This window comes from Pseudorca crassidens, chromosome 10 (assembly GCF_039906515.1).
Source record: "Pseudorca crassidens isolate mPseCra1 chromosome 10, mPseCra1.hap1, whole genome shotgun sequence".
NCBI lineage: Eukaryota > Metazoa > Chordata > Mammalia > Artiodactyla > Delphinidae > Pseudorca > Pseudorca crassidens.
In genome coordinates, this window is record NC_090305.1 from 70,509,332 (window position 1) to 70,528,633 (window position 19,302).

General features: G+C 41.3%; 1 protein-coding gene across 6 annotated transcripts in view; it reads left to right on the forward strand.

Annotated features, from left to right (window-relative positions):
* Positions 1 to 19,302, forward strand: part of RAD54L2 (RAD54 like 2) — a 94,009-nt gene that overhangs the window by 24,804 nt on the left and 49,903 nt on the right. For all 6 annotated transcript variants that reach the window (XM_067754601.1, XM_067754598.1, XM_067754597.1 and 3 more), the window contains one exon: positions 13,269 to 13,464. In XM_067754601.1, coding sequence (XP_067610702.1) covers positions 13,323 to 13,464 — 142 coding nt within the window. In that variant the 5' untranslated portion in view covers positions 13,269 to 13,322. The remainder of the gene's footprint in view (positions 1 to 13,268; positions 13,465 to 19,302) is intronic.

Sequence of the window (19,302 nt, forward strand, 5' to 3'; positions counted from 1 at the left end):
AGTCCACTTTCTACCTGGCTGTGGCGTGCTATTTGTTTATGACATTGATCAGACCTAGAGCCTTCCAGAGGGAACCCAGGTGAGATTTGCCTCAGAGATGGATCCAGTTCTTGCTGGGCTCAGGGGAAGAGGGAGAGAAGTCTACTCCCTAGCAGGAGTAGACTGCCTGTTCATGGGGATGCTGGGAGGCTTAATTAGCCTTTTTAACCCTAAGTTATTGTGTCTTAAAGGAAAGGAATTTTGTTACTTATTTGTTACTGATTAACTAGGGAGAATAGTTAGCTAGGTAATCTTTCAAATCTGTACTTTGAAATAAGATATTTTTGTACTCGTTAAGTGTTTAAATCTTTGGAGAACCAGAAACATGATTTTATTCTAGTCCTTGTTAACTGTCTTTTAGAAGGTTATATTTTTATTTTTACCCCTAAATACTTCATGTATATCCTAAAGACATTTCCTTACATAACCGCAGAACAGTTCTCAAAATCAGGAAATAAAATACTGATACAATACTATTATCTAATCCATAGTCCATATTCAGTTGCATCAACTATTGTCTTCAGTACTGGCTTTTATAGCTATTTTCTTCCCCAGGTCCAGGACCTAATCCAGGATCCCACATTGCATTTAGTCTCCTTTAATCTGAAACAGTTCTTAGAGAATTGTTTTACATATGTGGTAGGATGTGCACAGTTAGTCCTAGGATTATTCCAATTCTCATTCTGATCCTGACTTCCTCATGCATTCTAGAGAAGGATGATGCCACCTTGAGAGTCAAGGCATTGTGTTTGAATGGAACTCATTAGTGTAATTCAATTCTTCCACATTTTAGTAGCTACTAATAGGTTTGGTTGTCGGAGGGGGTGTGTTGGCCAAGGGAGGGGGAGGTATCTAATAGACAGGTGATGGTTAGACTCTACGTATTTTATTAATTTTTAATTATTTTTTTCTATACGCATTTTAAATTGCTTAGGTCACTAAATGATCCTCCTTGGTTCTGCTAGTTTTTTCCTAAATTTCATAATCAGTTTTTATTTTTCATTGAAAATGTGGAAAGCGGTGTTAGAAACAGATTTGGTTTATCTGTGATTCTTTTCTTCCTTTGTGATTTGATGAGGTGAACCCATTGTGGATTCCCATTTACAAATTTGTGTATCATGTAATTACTAATATAAGTCAACTGGAAATGTGACATTTAGTAGTTTAAAGGTACAGGTTACCTGTTGCATTGAAGTAAGTGCCACAATTTATTTTTGCATGTGGGAAGTCAAGAAATAATGGATGTTTAAATTTTCTATTCTTTGCAGATATAAATTTTTCCTGTGATTTGTCACTTGTAAATCCTTGTGGCATTGGGATGTTTTCCAGCATCAATAACCAATTCTCTGATTCTCTGTATACCAACTGTGTGTTCAACAATTTAATTCTGATACTAACTACCCAGAGTTAGTACAGACTCCACAGGTTAAGGACTCAGTCCTGCAAGACTGCCCTGACTTCACATACCAGTCACAAGTCCTTGACTACCCATACTTCTCACTGACAGACTATAAATCAGGGGTTCCTATGAACCTCTCTTTAGGTTCAAAAATTTGCAAGAATGACTCATAGAACCCAGGAATATACTTATGTTTACTGGTTTATTTTAAAGGATACAACTGAAGAACAGCCAAATGGAAGAGATGCATAGGGCAAGGTATGGGGTGGCAGGGGTTGTTGTGGAGCTTCAGTGCCCTTTCCAGGTTCCACCCTCCCAGCATCTCGATGTATTCACTGACCCAGAAGCCCTCTGAATCTCAGTGTTCAGGAGTTTTTATAAAATTTAATCTCCAGTTCCCTGCCCCCATCTTGGAGGCTGGTGGGTAGGACTGAAAGTTCCTTCTAGTCATTTGGTCTTCCTGGTGACCAGTCCCATCCTGAGGCTTTCTAGGGACCCCACCCTAAATTACTTCATTAACATAAATTCAGGTCTGGTCAAAAGGGGCTTGGTACGAATAACAAAAGACACTCCTATCACTCAGAAAATTCCAAGGGTTTTGGGAGCTCTGTGCCAGGAACTAGGGGCAAAGACCAGATATATTTTTGTATTGTGCCATAGGCACCATAAGGGGTCTACACCTGACTAGCATTACCATTCATTTTAGAACCGTGAGAAGTGGAGCCATAAGAGTTTACCTATGTCGTTAAGGAGCTAAGTGCACAGAGTACCCATGTCACTGACAAAGCCAAAGTGAGAAACTTGAGTAGCCATAGAAATACAATTATGTGAATATATATTGCAAAATAGTAGTCATCCATTATTACTTTTATTTATAGTAGATACCAATTTAGGAAAAACCCACAGTATACAGCCTCTATATGATGTAGGTATAATTATTTTAAAAGAAATAATAACTGAAAATCTAAAGTGATCAGCAACAATTCAGAAAGTTAGTGGCTAGTTATAGTATAGAAGGATTCATGTCAGGGTCCCTGCTATAGTCTTATTTTTAAAAGCTCTGATTTGATGAAATGCTACTTGCATAGAGCTTTTTAGGATTGTGTCTCGTGGGTAGGTTGACTAGATACAGCGAAGTCTTTACCAAAGTTCATGCTGAATGTTTGCAGGGCTGTGAAGGGTAAACCATCCTCTCTGTGCACAGCTTGTAGTTGTCTGGGTTTGAAGCATCCAGACTGAACTCCGTGGTTTTATGATAGAACTCTTAGGAGAGGGAGGGGTCTCAGAGGGCTAGGGGAAGAGACTGGTGAGGGAAGTGGAGATGGTTGTGGTGGGGGAGTCGGATGGGACACCAAGCATGATTTGGCTTCTCTCAAAGCCTCTTCAGTCTCGCCATGTAGTAGATAAACCTGACCTGCTTTTAGGGTGATCTGGACTCAGGGCTGGCTTAGGCTCCAGGAAGCCTAGGGAAAGTGGGCCATCCATGCCCCTGCCAAGTTGGCCCTTATCTCTGAAATCCCTGTTTTAAGAAGTTAGAGCTGTGTGGAAAGAGATACAGGACTCACAAGTTGAATGGTAACATATTTAGCCAGAATTGCTTTTACTCTTGCCTCATCCCCTGTATTTAGAGATCCAGGGATCTTACTTTTTTTTTTTTTAACCACTCTCATATTACACAGATCTGATGTTTTAACATATGTGGTGTATGTGTGTGTGAGAGAGAAAGAGAGAGAGAGAGATTTTTTCAGAGCCCAGATTTCTCTGGGGAGCAGTGGCTATGTCGCACAGGCTTCTCATAGCCAAAGCTGTCATCCCTGCTTTAGCTCCTATCTTCCCAGCTCAATTGTTTATTCTCTCCCTCCCCCCGCCTCCTTCCCTCTTCTCACCCCTCCCTCTTCTTTTTTTTCAGCTGCCTCCATAGAGAATGAAATGAATCTTTCATTTGCTCCCCTCAGTAGTGGCCTTCTAGGGCTTTACTCCTACTTATTCAAAACTCCTGGGACTGGCTCTGCAGGGATGTGCTTCTCAAGAGACCTCTTGGATGAAGGGCATAAGCCAGGGAAGCTTTACGAGGGGGGCAGTGTACACAAGGAACCTCAGCCCTTGGCTATTTTAAACAGGATGTGGATAGCAGAGATTCAGTGGTAAAAGTGAAAATTTGACTTTGCAAATGTAGTATTAACTTCAGTTATTGAGAAAATTTGCCCTTGATGGTTAATTACATTTATAAAATAACCTGTGTATATCATTTATATATCAGATTAATTTTGTGTTTTTTTATTTGAATATGGTATGGAGTATTTTATGATATTCATGTAAAGTGGTCCTCTGCTCGTTACATTAAAAAAAAAAAAACGCCAATTTTTCTTTCTTTGTGATACCTGAAAATTTGGGGGAAAAGACCATTGATCTTAGAGTTTTGTTGTCTTAGGAGAGCAAGTTCTCAAACTTACTCTTAAAAATTTTTGAAGACCCCAAAGAACTTTTGTTTATATTGGTTATATTGGTCAATATATGCTGTATTAGAAATTAAAACTGAGAAATAAAAAAATATTAATTCATTTAAAAATAATAAAATAATTATGTTAGCATAAATAACCTTTTAAATGAAAAATAACTATATTTTCCAAAACAAAAAAATTAGAAGGGTATCATTGTTTTACACATTCGAAAATTTGAAAATGTCTGAATAGAGGCAGCTGGATTCTCAGATCTGGTTCTGCATTTAGCCTGTTGTGACTTACTGTTTTGTTGTTGACTTATTGTATTGTTAAAGTACATGAAGAATGTAGTTGGAGAAGGGAGGAGTGTTTTAATATCCTTTTCAGATAACTGTGGGTATTCTTTGTTTTATTTATTTTTTATTTTTGGCTGCTTTTGGGTCTTCGTTGCTGCATGCGGGCTTTCTCTAGTTGCAGTGAGCGGGGGCTACTCTTCATTGCGGTGCATGGGCTTCTCGTTGCGGTGGCTTCTCTTGTTGCGGAGCATGGGCTCTAGGGATGCGGGCTCAGTAGTTGTGGCTCACAGGCTCTAGAGCGCAGGCTCAGTAGTTGTGGCACATGGGCTTAGTTGCTCTGCAGCATGTGGGATCTTCCCGGACCAGGGCTCGAACCCGTGTCCCCTGCATTGGCAGGCAGATTCTCAACCACTGCGCCACCACGGAAGCCCCACTGTGGGTATTCTTTGGTACTATACCGAAACGCCGAAAAATGGTAGTTTCTTCAAGGTTAATTGTTACAGAGACTTTGAAACCATATCAAGGAACTTTTTGTATTCTGTTACATTAAAATCCATTGGTCTATCTTGCACTTTGAATGGCTCTTTAACCCATGCATGATTTTGACTTTCTGGCTCCCTTGAAAGGGTCTTGAGGACCCTCAGGACCTGAGGGAACCACCCTTTAAAAACTGCTGTCATAGAATCTGGAAGGGGTCTTAAAGATGAACTCAGGCCCATCTTTCTTCTAGGCTGGAGTAAGAGGGGTAATGGAAGTTGTGGGAGAACTGATATGCCCAAGGTAATGCAGCTAGTTTCCCATTGAGCTGTGACTATAATTTAGGTTTCTTGACTGATTCTTTAAACTTGGCTTCAGTACCTCTGCTGTGCTTGGTGCTGGCCTCACTGCATTGCCTTTTGGGAGTTGTCTCCTGTGGCCCTGCTCCTTGGAGTCTTGAATGTTTGTTCACCTTTCCTTCCTTATTTTGTCTTAATTTTCTAATTGCCAAAAGTCTCTTTAGGTTTCTGAATAAAATATTTTGATCTCTTGTCAGTTTAGCTCTGTGGCTGCTTATGTGTATTAAATGTGTTTTTAAGTAACTGAAAGATAGTCAAAAGGCATTTAGGCTACGTGGAAGTTTGAAGTACACATCAGGTCTTTATCTTGCACAAGAAAGGTGTTTTGAAATAACTTTAGAGCTCCACAGTCGATCTCTCACAGCAGATTGGAAGAATCTTGTAGATACCCAGGCAGTACTAATATATATGAACTGAACTCTTTTTCCCCTTTGAATTATGTAAATTCTTTGACTAATGGGTTTCTTTGAAGGGGTGTTGCTTAAAGTTTTGGGCTGAATGTTTTCATGCTCTGAAAACTTTCCTCCCCTTGTAAATTAGCATAAGTGCATGGTTTTGTTTATATTCTTAATGGAAAAAAGGTGTGAGTGGCACTTGCTGTTGAATTGCTTTGAGATCATTTGAGGAAATTTAGTATTACTCAAGGTCACCAAAATTAATGAGGACATGGCAGTTTGGAATGGATTGTTTTTATCAAAGGCAGGATCAGGATGCTGCTGAGGAACACAAAGACATCTCTGAAATTTCACAGGCTGCCCTGCAATGGTGAAGCAGTGTGTGATTGCATTTTTCAGTGTGGACTCTCCAGGCTTGGGCTGCTTTGTGAACAAAGGCTTTGTGTTTGTGTGTGTGTGTGTGTGTGTGTGTGTGTGTGTTTAATTTTTTAGTATTAGTTGTTTTATTTGTTTTTTTATACTGCAGGTTCTTATTAGTCATCAATTTTATGCATATCAATGTATACATGTCAATCCCAGTCGCCCAATTCAGCACACCACCATCCCCACCCCACCGCAGTTTTCCCCCCTTGGTGTCCATACGTTTGTTCTCTACATCTGTGTCTCAATTTCTGCCCTGCAAACTGGTTCATCTGTACCATTTTTCTAGGTTCCACATACATGTGTTAATATACAATATTTGTTTTTCTCTTTCTGACTTACTTCACTCTGTATGACAGTCTCTAGATCCATCCATGGCTCAACAAATGACTCAATTTCGTTCCTTTTTTGGCTGAGTAATATTCCATTGTATATATGTACCACATCTTCTTTATCCTTTCGTCTGTCGATGGGCATTTAGGTTGCTTCCATGACCTGGCTATTGTAAATAGTGCTGCAATGAACATTAGGGTGCATGTGTCTTTCTGAATTATGGTTTTCTCTGGGTATATGCCCAGTAGTCGGATTGCTGGATCATATGGTAATTCTGTTTTTAGTTTTTAAGGAACCTCCATACTGTTCTCCATAATGGCTGTATCAATTTACATTCTGACCAACAGTGCAAGAGGGTTCCCTTTTCTCCACACCCTCTCCAGCATTTGTCGTTTGTAGATTTTCTGATGATGCCTTTTTTTTTTTTTTTTTTTGCGGTACGCAGGCCTCTCACTGCTGTGGCCTCTCCCGTTGAGGAGCACAGGCTCTGGACGTGCAAGCTCAGCAGCCATGGTTCATGGGCCCAGCCGCTCTGTGGCACATGGGATCTTCCCAGACCGGGGCACGAACCCATGTCCCCTGCATCGGCAGGCGGACTCTCAACCACTGCGCCACCAGGGAAGCCCCCTCATTGTAGTTTTGATTTGCATTTCTCTAATAATTAGTGATGTTGAGCAGCTTTTCATGTGCTTTTTGGCCATCTGTATGTCTTCTTTGGAGAAATGTCTATTTAGATCTTCTGCCCATTTTTTGGATTGGGTTGTTTGTTTCTTTAATAGTGAGCTGCATGAGCTGTTTATATATTTTGGAGATTAATCCTTTGTCCCTTGATTCGTTTGCAAATATTTTCTCCCATTCTGAGGGTTGTCTTTTCGTCTTATTTATGGTTTCCTTTGCTGTGCAAAAGCTTTGAAGTTTCATTAGGTCCCATTTGTTTATTTTTGTTTTTATTTCCATTACTCTAGGAGGTGGATCAAAAAAGATCTTGCTGTGATTTATGTCAAAGAGTGTTCTTCCTATGTTTTCCTCTAAGAGTTTTATAGTGTCCGGTCTCACATTTCGGTCTCGAATCCATTTTGAGTTTATTTTTGTGTATGGTGTTAGGGAGTGTTCTAATTTCATTCTTTTACATGTAGCTCTCCAGTTTTCCCAGCACCACTTATTGAAGAGACTGTCTTTTCTCCATTGTATATGCTTGCCTCCTTTGTCATAGATTAGTTGACCATAGGTGCATGGGTTTATCTCTGGGCTTTCTATCTTGTTCTATTGATCTATGTTTCTGTTTTTGTGCCAGTACCATATTGTCTTGATTACTGTAGCTTTGTAGTATAGTCTGAAGTCAGGGAGTCTGATGTAAGGTTAGATTGTTTATTTGAGAGTTTTCTTGTTTCTTGAAGTAGACTTGTATAGCTATAAACTTCCCTCTTAGAACTGCTTTTGCTGCATCCCGTAGGTTTTGGATCGTCGTGTTTTCATTGTAATTTGTCTCTAGGTATTTTTTGATTTCCTCTTTGATTTCTTCAGTGATCTCTTGGTTATTTAGTAACGTACTGTTTAGCCTCCATGTGTTTGTGTTTTTTATGTTTTTTTCCCTGTAATTCATTTCTAATCTCATAGCGTTGTGGTCAGAAAGGTTGCTTGATATGATTTCAATTTTCTTAAATTTACTGAGGCTTGATTTGTGACCCAAGATGTGATCTATCCTGGAGAATGTTCTGTGTGCACTTGAGAAGAAAGTGTAATCTGCTGTTTTTGGATGGACTGTCCTATAAATATCAATTAAATCTATCTGGTCTCTTGTGCCATTTAAAGCTTGTATTTCCTTATTTATTGTCATTTTGGATGATCTGTCCATTGGTGTAAGTGAGGTGTTAAAGTCCCACACTATTGTGTTACTGTTGATTTTCTCTTTTATAGCTGTTAGCAGTTGCGTTATGTATTGAGGTGCTCCTATGTTGGGTGCCTATATATTTATAATTGTTATATCTTCTTCTTGGATTGATCCCTTGATCATTATGTAGTGTCCTTCCTTGTCTCTTGTAACATTGTTTATTTTAAAGTCTATTTTATCTGATATGAGTATAACTACTCCAGCTTTCTTTTGATTTCCATTTGCATGGAATATCTTTTTCCATCCCCTCACTTTCAGTCTGTATGTGTCCCTAGTTCTGAAGTGGGTCTCTTGTAGACAGTATATATATGTGTCTTGTTTTTGTATCCATTCAGCAAGCCTGTGTCTTTTGGTTGGAGCATTTAATCCATTCACGTTTAAGGTAATTATCGATATGTATGTTCCTATGACCATTTTCTTAATTGTTTTGGGTTTGTTTTTGTAGGTCCTTTTCTTCTCTTGTGTTTCCCACTTAGAGAAGTTCCTTTAGCATTTGTTGTAGAGCAACTGGTTTGATGGTGCTGAATTCTCTTAGCTTTTGCTTGTCTGTAAAGCTTTTGATTTCTCCATCAAATCTGAATGAGATCCTTGCCGGGTAAAGTAATCTTGGTTGTAGGTTCTTCCCTTTCATCACTTTAAGTATATCATGCCACTCCCTTCTGGCTTGTAGAGTTTCTGCTGAGAAGCCAGCTGTTAACCTTATGGGAGTTCCCTTGTATGTTATTTGTCATTTTTCCCTTGCTGCTTTCAATAATTTTTCTTTGTCTTTAATTTTGCCTATTTGATTACTATGTGTCTCGGCATGTTTCTCCTTGGGTTTATCCTGTATGGGACTCGCTGCACTTCCTGGACTTGGGTGGCTATTTCCTTTCCCATGTAAGGGAAGTTTTCGACTCTAATCTCTTCAAATATTTTCTCTGGTTCTTTGTCTCTCTCTTCTCCTTCTGGGACCCCTATAATGTGAATGTTGTTGCGTTTAATGTTGTCCCAGAGGTCTCTGAGGCTGTCTTCATTTCTTTTCATTCTTTTTTCTTTAGTCTGTTCTGCAGCAGTGAATTCCATCATTCTGTCTTCCAGGTCACTTATCCGTTCTTCTGCCTCAGTTATCCTGCTATTGATTCCTTCTAGTGTAGTTTTCATTTCAGATATTGTATTGTTCTTCTCTGTTTGTTCTTTAATTCTTCTGGGCCTTTGTTAAACATTTCTTGCATCTTCTCGATCTTTGCCTCCATTCTTTTTCCAAGGTTCTGGATCATCTTCAGTATCATTGTTCTGAATTATTTTTCTGGACGGTTGCCTATCTCCACTTCATTTAGTTGTTTTTCTGAGGTTTTATCTTGTTCCTTCATCTAGTATATAGCCCTTTGCCTTTTCATCTTGTCTATCTTTCTGTGAATGTGGTTTTTGTTCCACAGGCTGCAGGATTGTAGTTCTTCTTGCTTCTGCTGTCTCCCCTCTGGTGTGTGTGTGTGTGTCTTTGTGTGTTTATTTCCTCCTGTGTGTCTCCCTGCCAGGGGTTAGTCTAAGGACCGTGCCCACATGATTAATTCTGCTGATTCTTGGTCAGGCAACACTTTACAGACAGGTGTGGTCTTTTAATTTAGCAGGGCAGAAGACCCTTTCTTTCACTCTCAAGATTGCTTTGAGAGGCTTGACTGGGATTGGCTGTGTGTTTCTTCGTAATTATAGCCTCCTTTTAGCAATCCCAATATATTAAACTGTAGAAATTAACATATTACTTAGGGGTTGAATATTTACCTTTCAGAGTGGTTCTGTTTGGAGTTCCTTTAAATAGCTAGTTCTCCCATTTCATTAAAATAGAATTTGAGTCCCAGAATTCGCTTTGTAGGAATATAGGTCCTTATTAAGGTGCAACACACCCATGATCACTCTCCTAGTATCTCTGTGTCTTAGAGGCAGAGCTTCTCTTCACTGGAGGTTGAAGCAGTGTTTCACATGGGATGAGGAGCAAATGGGGAGATGCATTTTCTTCCTTATCAACTTTTTTCTCACGTCTGTCTATCAGTTATGCTAAGAGCTAATTTTTTGAATCAGGGCTGCCTTCCCTGTGTTCTGAAAGGCTGTGCCCACATGGAAGTGTCTGTGTGGGTGGGTGGAACCCCTTAGAGACAAAGTTTAATTGACTGTGCTGCTGCCCCCCAAGATCAGCTTTTCCTCTGCCATTTTCCCTTTGTTGCTTTTCTGAAGGTGATCAGTAACAGCAAAACCTGCCCCTTAAGTAGTTTGTATGGTTCTAAAGAGCTGAGAAAAGAATTCATTGTGTCCTCTATGTAAAGAAATTTAGTGGCTCATGGAAGGGAAGGAAAGAGAAAAACCAAATTTGATGGGACTTAAGAAATCCATTACTTTCCAGTTTCTTCTCTGTTATGGGCATCTGATGGCCTGGGTACTATTTTAAAGTTTCCTCTGTTTTTAAAATGTTTTGAGAAGGGGGCTGGATCAGTGTCTTTCATAGTGTAATATATGTGGTTGTTGAATGTTTAATTGATGTTTGCTTCTGTCTGTCAGGAGCTTGGGACTGAGGTTGTTTTGAAGATGTTTGTTAACTGGGGGTTTACAGGCTTTTCATTGTTATTGCTGACCTTTCAGTGATTGTTATTCTTCCATCACCACACAATTTCTTCTCTAAAATGACAGGAATTCAGATTACCTAAAGGTACTTGCTAATTAAAAATTGTTCTCTAAAAGCCACTCCATAATCAGCCAGGCTCACTGTAAGCAAAACACTTATTAAGCAGTCGAGAATGAAACAGGGGGTTTATGCTGATTATGAACATTGACTTCCAAACACAGAGTAGTTGCTGATGAATTTTCATTATACTAATATTTAGAAATAAATTTCACTTCTAAACCTGCTGATATTTAATTGGTTTATTACTTCCTTTCTAAAGCCTAATGAACTAAAGATATAGGTTTCCTTCAGAGACTTGGAGTCTGCTTTGTCAGTGAATGGTAGCTCAGCATTAGTTATATTTTTATATATATATATATATATTTTTTTTTTTACTACTTATTTTATTTTATTTTATTTTATTTTTGGCTGCATTGGGTCTTTGTTGCTGCATGCGGGCTTTTTCTCTGGTTGTGGCAAGCGGGGGCTACTCTTCGTTGCGGTGCACGGGCTTCTCATTGCAGTGGCTTCTCTTGTTGCGGAGCACAGGCTCTAGGCGTGCGGGCTTCAGTAGTGTGGCACATGGGCTCAGTAGTTGTGGCTCACAGGCTCTAGAGCACAGGCTCAGTAGTTTTGGTGCATGGGCTTAGTTGCTCCACGGCATGTGGGATCTTCCCGGACCAGGGCTCGAACCCGTGTCCCCTGCATTGGCAGGCGGTCTTAACCACTGCGACACCAGGGAAATCCAGCATTATTTATATTAATATTTATTTGTGGATCACTTTTCTTCCCTGTACCTTAATGCCGTTTGTAAATGTTTTTGGAAGTGTGTTATTAATGCAAAAATTTGAATTTTATTTCAGCGGCCATGGCTCACAGGCCCAGACACTCTGCGGCATGTGGGATCTTCCCAGACTGGGGTGGTACAAACCCGTGTCCCCTGCATCGGCAGGCGGACTCTCAACCACTGCGCCACCAGGGAAGCCCTAACTGAGCAGTCTTAAACTTAAATTCCAGTTTTCCAAAATTCTAAAGGATCCAGTTTGCTTTGTTTTGTTTCTGTTTCTGTTCGGAAGAACATAGAAATTCTGTTTCAAATTGTGTCTGGACCTTAATAAGAGATTCCAGTTCTGGAATAGTATTTGTGTTGAATAATTAGAGACTTGTGTTTCCTTCTTTTTTTTAATTTTGGGAGATGAGAGGAATTTTAGGATGACCTGATTCTGGATGTGGTTGTCTACAACAGTTTGTCTTATAAAGGATTATTTATCTTGTGCCCTTCTCCCCCACATTTTATTATTAAAATGAAACAAGTATACCAAAAAATTGAAAGAATTGTTGAATCTTCATGTTAATATTTTGCAATATTTGCTTTGTCACAAAACAGTCCGTCTAACTTTCTTTGTCTTGTTTTTTCTTTCCACTCAAGAAGAAATGATCTTGCTAATATAGTAAAGTGGAGAGAGAAACAGACAGACATGCATAGTGCCTGACACATAGTAAATGTAATAGAGCTGGTTGGCAAGAGAGAGAGCGAATATGAATGAATGAATAGGACATGCTTCTAGGTTTAGGATACAAAGAAGCAATTCCCAGCTAAATCCCTGCCATTAGGGCCTTACTGTTGGGTCAGGAGGTGAGAAACCAAAGAAGGCAAACACTTTGCCAGGTAGCTCATATGAAGCCTTTGGTGAAGGTCAGCATGGTTAGCATGGCTACTGGAGTTCAGAAGAGGGAATATGATCCCAGAAGACTGGGGCAGTTGACAAAGGCTTCTTGGAAGAAATGGAGGTGGAACTGGGCCAAGAGGTAGGGCAGAGCCTGAGAACAGAGATGTGGGCACAGGGGTATTCTTGAGCCACGGGGAGCCTGAGGCTACCTATGTATTTGGGAGGAGTGACAGTGTGATAAATAGCCAGTTGCCTGTAAGCGCTTTATTCAGGTGATTGGAGAGTGGACCATCTTCCTTGTAGTGCTCCAAGGCAGGGCCCACTTCTTATTCCCTGAGCACTCCCAGTTACTCCTGCTCCAGGGCTCCGCCTTTGCTGCTCACTCTGCCTGGACTCAGTCCCTCCAGATGTCTGTGTGGCTCCCTCTTCCTTCTGGCCTCTGCTCAGTGAGAACTTCCCTGTTCCCCCTCTATAAAATAACAGCTCCTTCTGGCACACACTAGCCAACTAACACCCTCTAACATACTTTTTTCTTCTTTCTACTGTGTCCCCAAAGCCTAGTACAGTGCCTGTGATTATATATACATGTATATGTATATATAGAGATATAAAGAGTTGGTGCTCAGGGAACAGTTGATGCATGAAGGAACGAACAAATGGGAATTCTGAGGTGTATAGGGCGTTTGGGCAAGAAAATATCTTAAAGGGACCAAAGAAGCAGCTAAGAGAAGCTTGAGCTGGGCAGAGAGTCACCAAAATATGTCTTACGGCCAGTGCCCTTGTGGGGAAGGTTGAGATTTGGGTGACCTGCTTAGAAAAGCTCCCAGGGAATTCATCCTTGACATTTTCTCTTTGAAAAATTCATGCTCCTAAGTGAAGCCTTTGGTGATTCTGATGCCTCTTATGCTCCTCCTAGGATCCCTGCAGTGGACCATGAGACGGTAATGTCCACTGAGGACCTCTGGGAGCCATGTCAGACGAATCCGCCTCAGGGAGCGATCCAGACCTGGACCCAGACGTGGAGCTGGAGGATGCGGAAGAGGAGGAGGAGGAGGAGGAGGAGGTGGCAGTGGAGGAGCATGGCAGGGGTGACGAGGAAGACCTGCTGGATGGTGAGTGACTCTAGTGAGTGACAGAGGTTGCCTTATCTTTATTCTAATAGAATTTTTGCTGAGACAACTTGGTGTTGGCAGTTGGATTTCTTAGGTCATCATCCATCATGAGAAGGCAAAGACTGGAACATAGCAACAATGAACTCATATGCTCTTCCCCAGGAAATAATTTGTTGTTCCTCTATATAAGCCTCACTTTAGTGCTGGAAGGACCTTTAGTATTCACCTTGTCTTTGATGATGTGCAGACTTAGGTCTAAAGATTTGAGACTGGAGCATGCTTGTTCAAGTCATGGAGGGAGTCAGTGGCAGAGTTCCTGTGGTGAGACAAAGAGGTGGTCTGGTGGTCACAGACCCATCAGGTGGCCACAGATGGGTGTGAGGATAACCGTGAGTGGTCTGTGAGTTTCCTAAGTTACATTCACAATCTTGCTTCTGTGAAGATGAGGAAGTTATCTGAGGAGAGATTATTAGAGGGGTTCACAACTCCAGAAAGCTTATTGCATCTCCTGCAGGGCTGCTCTGCCTCCTAGCTACTTCAAGTGACTATAAATTGCTCCTACTGGGAGAGAACTGCCCCTCTGTAGCTGGTGGACCCCTTCTGGGCTCCTATTTGGTTTGCTTGGCTCACCCTTCCTTTGTCCCCAACTTGCTGAAGTGGCATTGGACTTTTCCTTTTCATCATTAGTCTAATGTTAGGTCATCTGGCCAGCCACACAGCTTCTCAATTAATTCTAACCTTTCATGGCATAGGATTTGGTTGTTTGTAAGCTTCCTGTTGACCTAGGAATAAAGTTTTTGTCTTTTTATAACACACCAGTATTCAGTTTTATACCTGAACATTGCACTAGATCGTCGTTGCTTGGATCTTCAGGAGCCTAGGAAGATGCATTCCTGCCATTCTCCAGATTCCAGGAGAATGAGCATCTGTCCTCTTCGTTTGCTGATGTTACTGTCTTCAGTTCTCATTCATCCTAACAGCTGCCATATGGTTCAGGGATCAATTTTCTGTCATTTAAACTGTCTAGAGGTCTCTGCCCCATTTCCAGTTTACCTCTGGCAGGAAATTACCATTTCACTCCCCCACCCCCCACAAGAGCATCTTCTGCTATCCACTGCCAGCTTGTTCAGCTGGAGTCTCCCCACAGCTAGTTCTGCAGTTCCCGTCTATATAGTAGAATGAGTAGAAATAACAGAAGATAGTGATGTGAGGGTATATCATCAGACTGTCTTGCTTGCCTCTCATGGTTCTTTTTTTTAAAAATAAATTTATTTATTTTATTTATTTTTGTCTGCGTTGGGTCTTTGTTGCTGCGTACGGGCTTTCTCTAGTTGTGGCGAGCGGGGGCTACTCTGCGTTGCGGTGCGCGGGCTTCTCATTGTGGTGGCTTTCTTGTTGCGGAGCACGGACTCTAGGCGTGCGGGCTTCAGTAGTTGTGGCATGCAGGCTCTAGAGCACAGGCTTAGTAGTTGTGGTGCACCGACTTAGTTGCTCCCTGGCATGTGGGATCTTCCCGGACCAGGGATTGAGCCTGTGTTCCCTGTATTCGCGGGTGGATTCTTAACCACTACGCCACCAGGGAAGTCTGCTACCCTTATTCTTATGGAGTTTGCAAGGAAAAGCCAGATGTCCCACTTCTTTTCCTCTGGTATTTTTTTACTTCATTACCTATGCTGATTTCTCTGCTGTTTTCCCGGTTCTCCAGTAGGGGACTGTCCCTAGGAAATCACTGTTCTGCTTTCTGCCCTTGATTAGTTTATGTCTTCTAGAATTTTTATATAAATGGAGCCATATAGTATATTCATTCTCTTTCTGAGAGTCTGACTTCTTTCACTCGGCATAATTATTTTAAGATTCATCCATGTGTGGGACTTCCCTGGTGGCACAGTGGTTAAGAATCCGCCTGCCAATGTAGGGGACACAGGTTCGAGCCCTGGTCCAGGAAGATCCCACATGCCATGGAGCAACTAAGCCCGTGCACCACAACTACTGAGCCTGCGCTCTAGAGCCCGTACACCACAACTACTGAAGCCCGCGTGCCTAGAGTCCGTGCTCCGCAACAAGAGAAGCCACCACAATGAGAAGCACGCGCACCGCAATGAAGAGTAGCCCCTGCTCGCCACAACTAGAGAAAGCCTGCAAGCAGCAATGAAGACCCAATGAAGCCCAAAATAAATAAATCTATAAAAAAAAAGATTCATCCACATGTATATATCAATTGTTCATTCGTCTTCATTGCTGAGTAGTATTCTATTGTATAGGTATACCCCAATTTGTTTATCCATTCCCTGGGTTTCTTTCTTTTGGGGGGGAGTTCCTTTTTTTCTTTTGTTTTGTTAATACAAATAAAACCACTATGAACATTCATGTATAAGCCTTTGTATTGACATGTGCTTTTATTTTGCTTGGATAACAGATTCTGTCATCTCTATTGGCTATCCAAGTCATGGGGGACAATGGAATCAGAACTAAGAATAGAACCTGTTTATGTTTTGCTAGAGACCTCCCTTTAGATGAATCATTAACATCCAGCAAATCAGATTATTCATCTATCCGTGAATCCAAGTGACTATTCTCCAGCCCATAGACCACCGTTTATTTACAAGACTATCAGAGTAGACTTGGTCACATTCATTATCTGAAATCAAGGTCTTGTTAGAAAGGTACCTAACAGAGTCTGTTAGGAGTCAAATTTGCATAAAAAGCTATGTAGCCCAGTATTAGTGCCTAAAAGAATGGCAGGTCTCAAAAGAGCATGGGGCACCAGGAGAACAATACAGTATGTGAGAGTGGCAAGGGAAAGGAATGCATTCAGTAATTCAGTAATATTTATTGAGCTTCTACTCTTTGACTAGGCATGGTCATGGGCATTGGGAATACAGCAGGGGATAAAAATGCCTCTCCTCATGGGATTTTCATTTTAGTAGGTTGAGACATGATAAATAAGTACATAAACAGTATGTCAGAAGGTGTTAAGTGCTATGAAGAAAGGGGAGCTGGGTAAGGTATGAATGTGGGATGATGCTTTTTTATGTCGACTGGTCAAGAAAGACTTTACTTGATTAGGTGACTTTTGAGTTGAGCCATGGAGGAAGTAAGGGAGCTAGCCTGGTGGTTGTCTAGAGAAAGAGCATTCCAGGCAGATAGGATAACAAGAGCAAATATCCAAAGGCAGGAGCTTTCTTGGTGTGTGGAGAAAACAGCAAGGAGCCAGGGTAGCTGAAGCAGAGTGTACCAGGCTGAGGGTGGTAGAAGAGAGGCCGTGGGGTCAGACTGTGTGGGGTCTTATTCTGTGAGGTGGGAGCCATTAGAGGGTTTAAACGGAGGAAAGATCTCACTGGATGATATGTAAGGAACAGGCTGTGAAGGAGCTGAGGGCAAAAGCAGGCAGGTCAGTTAGGAGGATACTGCAAAATTCCAGGCAGGAGGGATGGTGGCTTGGTGGAGGTGGTAGAAGTAGTTGGATTCTGGATATGTTTTGAAGATGGAGCCAATAGAATTTGTTAATGAAAGAGATATAGATTGTGTCAGAGTAAGAGGGAAGGTAAGGATGGATTCCAAGTTTTTATTGAACAACTTGAAGATGCCATTTTCTAAGCTTAGGAAGATGAGGGGAGAGGTACAGATTGGGGACAGAGAGGAGTTCGGTTTTGAAGACATGTTAAGTTTGACATGTCTTATGCCTCCAAGTTGAGATGTCCAGAGGGCAGTTGACTATCAAATTGAAGTTCACGGGAGAACTCTACATTGGAGGTTAAAAAGTGGGATATATCTGTATATGAATGGTACTTAAATCACAGGACAGGATAAGATTATTCCAGGAATAAGAGAAATTAAAGAGAAGTGGTCTGAACAACTAAGCACTTGGCAGCAGAGGCAGGGAAGGAATGAGGATGATCTAGGAAAGAAGATTGAGAAGAAATGGTCACTGAAGTAATAGGAGACCCAAGAGAAAAGTGTTATGGAAGCCAGGTAGGAAAAAAAAATCATTTCAAGGAGGAAGTGATCAACTGTGTTAGTTAAAGGCAACCAATAGTCCTGGTAGTATGAGGACTAAGAATTGACCGTTGGATTTAGCAGTGTGGGGGTCCTTGGTGGCCTTGATCAATTTCAGTGCAATGATAGGGACTCAAAGAAGAACAGGTGGAAAACAGGTTTTATCTTTTTAACTTTTTGCCAGTGGGACTGATCAGGTAGGGAGGGAGAAATTGATGGTGCAGGAGAGATTGGGGGCAGTCCACACTGGCTAAAGCCAAGCTGTTAACTGTGGTCTGGGAAAGCCTTTGCCTAAGCACTTTAGTGTATGATAGAGAGAGGAACACCCCACAAGACAAGGCAACCATCTTCATCTAAATTTTGTGATCTTGGGCAAGTCCTTGATGAGCCTTTAGGTTCTTTTCCACAAAATGAAAAGTCTGCAACCTGAATTCTAGATCTGTTGTTCTCTTGTTCTGGATGAAGACAGGGAAGAATGGGCATGTTTTTAGGAACAAAAAGGAATCACCAAAACAAAAGGGCTATGAATCAGCGGGGGAAGCAGTTAGACCTGTGACCGAATGCACTAAGACAGGCAAGACAGTGTTAATAGCATTCTATTGCATTTCAGCATTTTGTTCTCAACATAGAGGAAAAGCAGCATTCCTTAAGTTACAGATTCAAGCCAGATCTTTTTTTTTTTTTTCGGCTGCGCCACACAGCATGCGGGATCTTAGTTCCCAGATCAAACCCATGCCCCCTGCAGTGGAAGTGTGGAGTCCCAACCACTGGACTGCAGGAACTCCCTCAAGCCAAATCTTTTTCTTTTTATTCTGTATTTCTCTCTTCCTTCTCCTCTTCCCCAGAAACTTGTGTCACTTTTTCCTGAGACAACTTGAATATCTGTTGTTGGACTGATTTTTCAGAATAGTGTATGTCAGAGTTTAGGGTGACCTCCATGTTAGAAATGAAGTAGTGCTGATTTTGATAATTGTTCCTGTCCTCCTTTTCTGTGTGCTAGGGTTAGGGAAACAAAGGGTCAGAGAGTTTGGGTGCGCTGGGGGCCGAAGATTGTTTTATAAACCTGCATCAGAAGAGCATGTCAGACATTGACCCAGTTGTTCAGAGTGACTTTTTTTTTTTAATACATGTTACATTTTATTTTATTTATCTTTTTTGGCTGCATCGGGTCTTAGTTGCGGCACGTGGGATCTTTGTTGCAGCATGCAGGATCTTTCGTTGTGGTACGCGGGCTCTTAATTGCAGTGTGCAGGCCTCTCTCTAGTTGTGGCGCGTGCACTCCAGAGCACGTGGGCTCTGTAGTTTGCAGGATGCAGCCTCTTTAGTTGAGGCATGCGGGCTCAGTAGTTGCAGTGCACGGGCTTAGTTGCCCCGTGGCATGTGGGATCTTAGTTCCCCAACCAGGGATGGAACCTGCGTCCCCTGCATTGGAACGCGGATTTTTAATCACTGGAACACCAGGGAAGTCCCCAGAGTGAATTGTAGGGCCTTTAACATTCCTTCCCAACAATCCAGGGAGTGGGAGTATCTGATTGTGGTTTTAATTCGTATTTCCCTAATTACTTAAGGTGAGCTCTTTTCCACATGTTTATGATCATTTTCACTTTTGTGAAGTGCCTGAACTCATGTTTTTGACCATTTTTCTTTCTTCCACAAATTTCTTATTGATTTATAGGAATTCTGTATATCTGGATGTGAGTCTTTTTAATACACACACACACACACACACACACACACACACACAGCTTTCCCATTTATATTGTTTGATTTTTCACTCTCTTAGTTGTGTATTTTTTGCAGTTTTATAATCTTTTTTAGATTGTATTTTTGATGATCTATAGA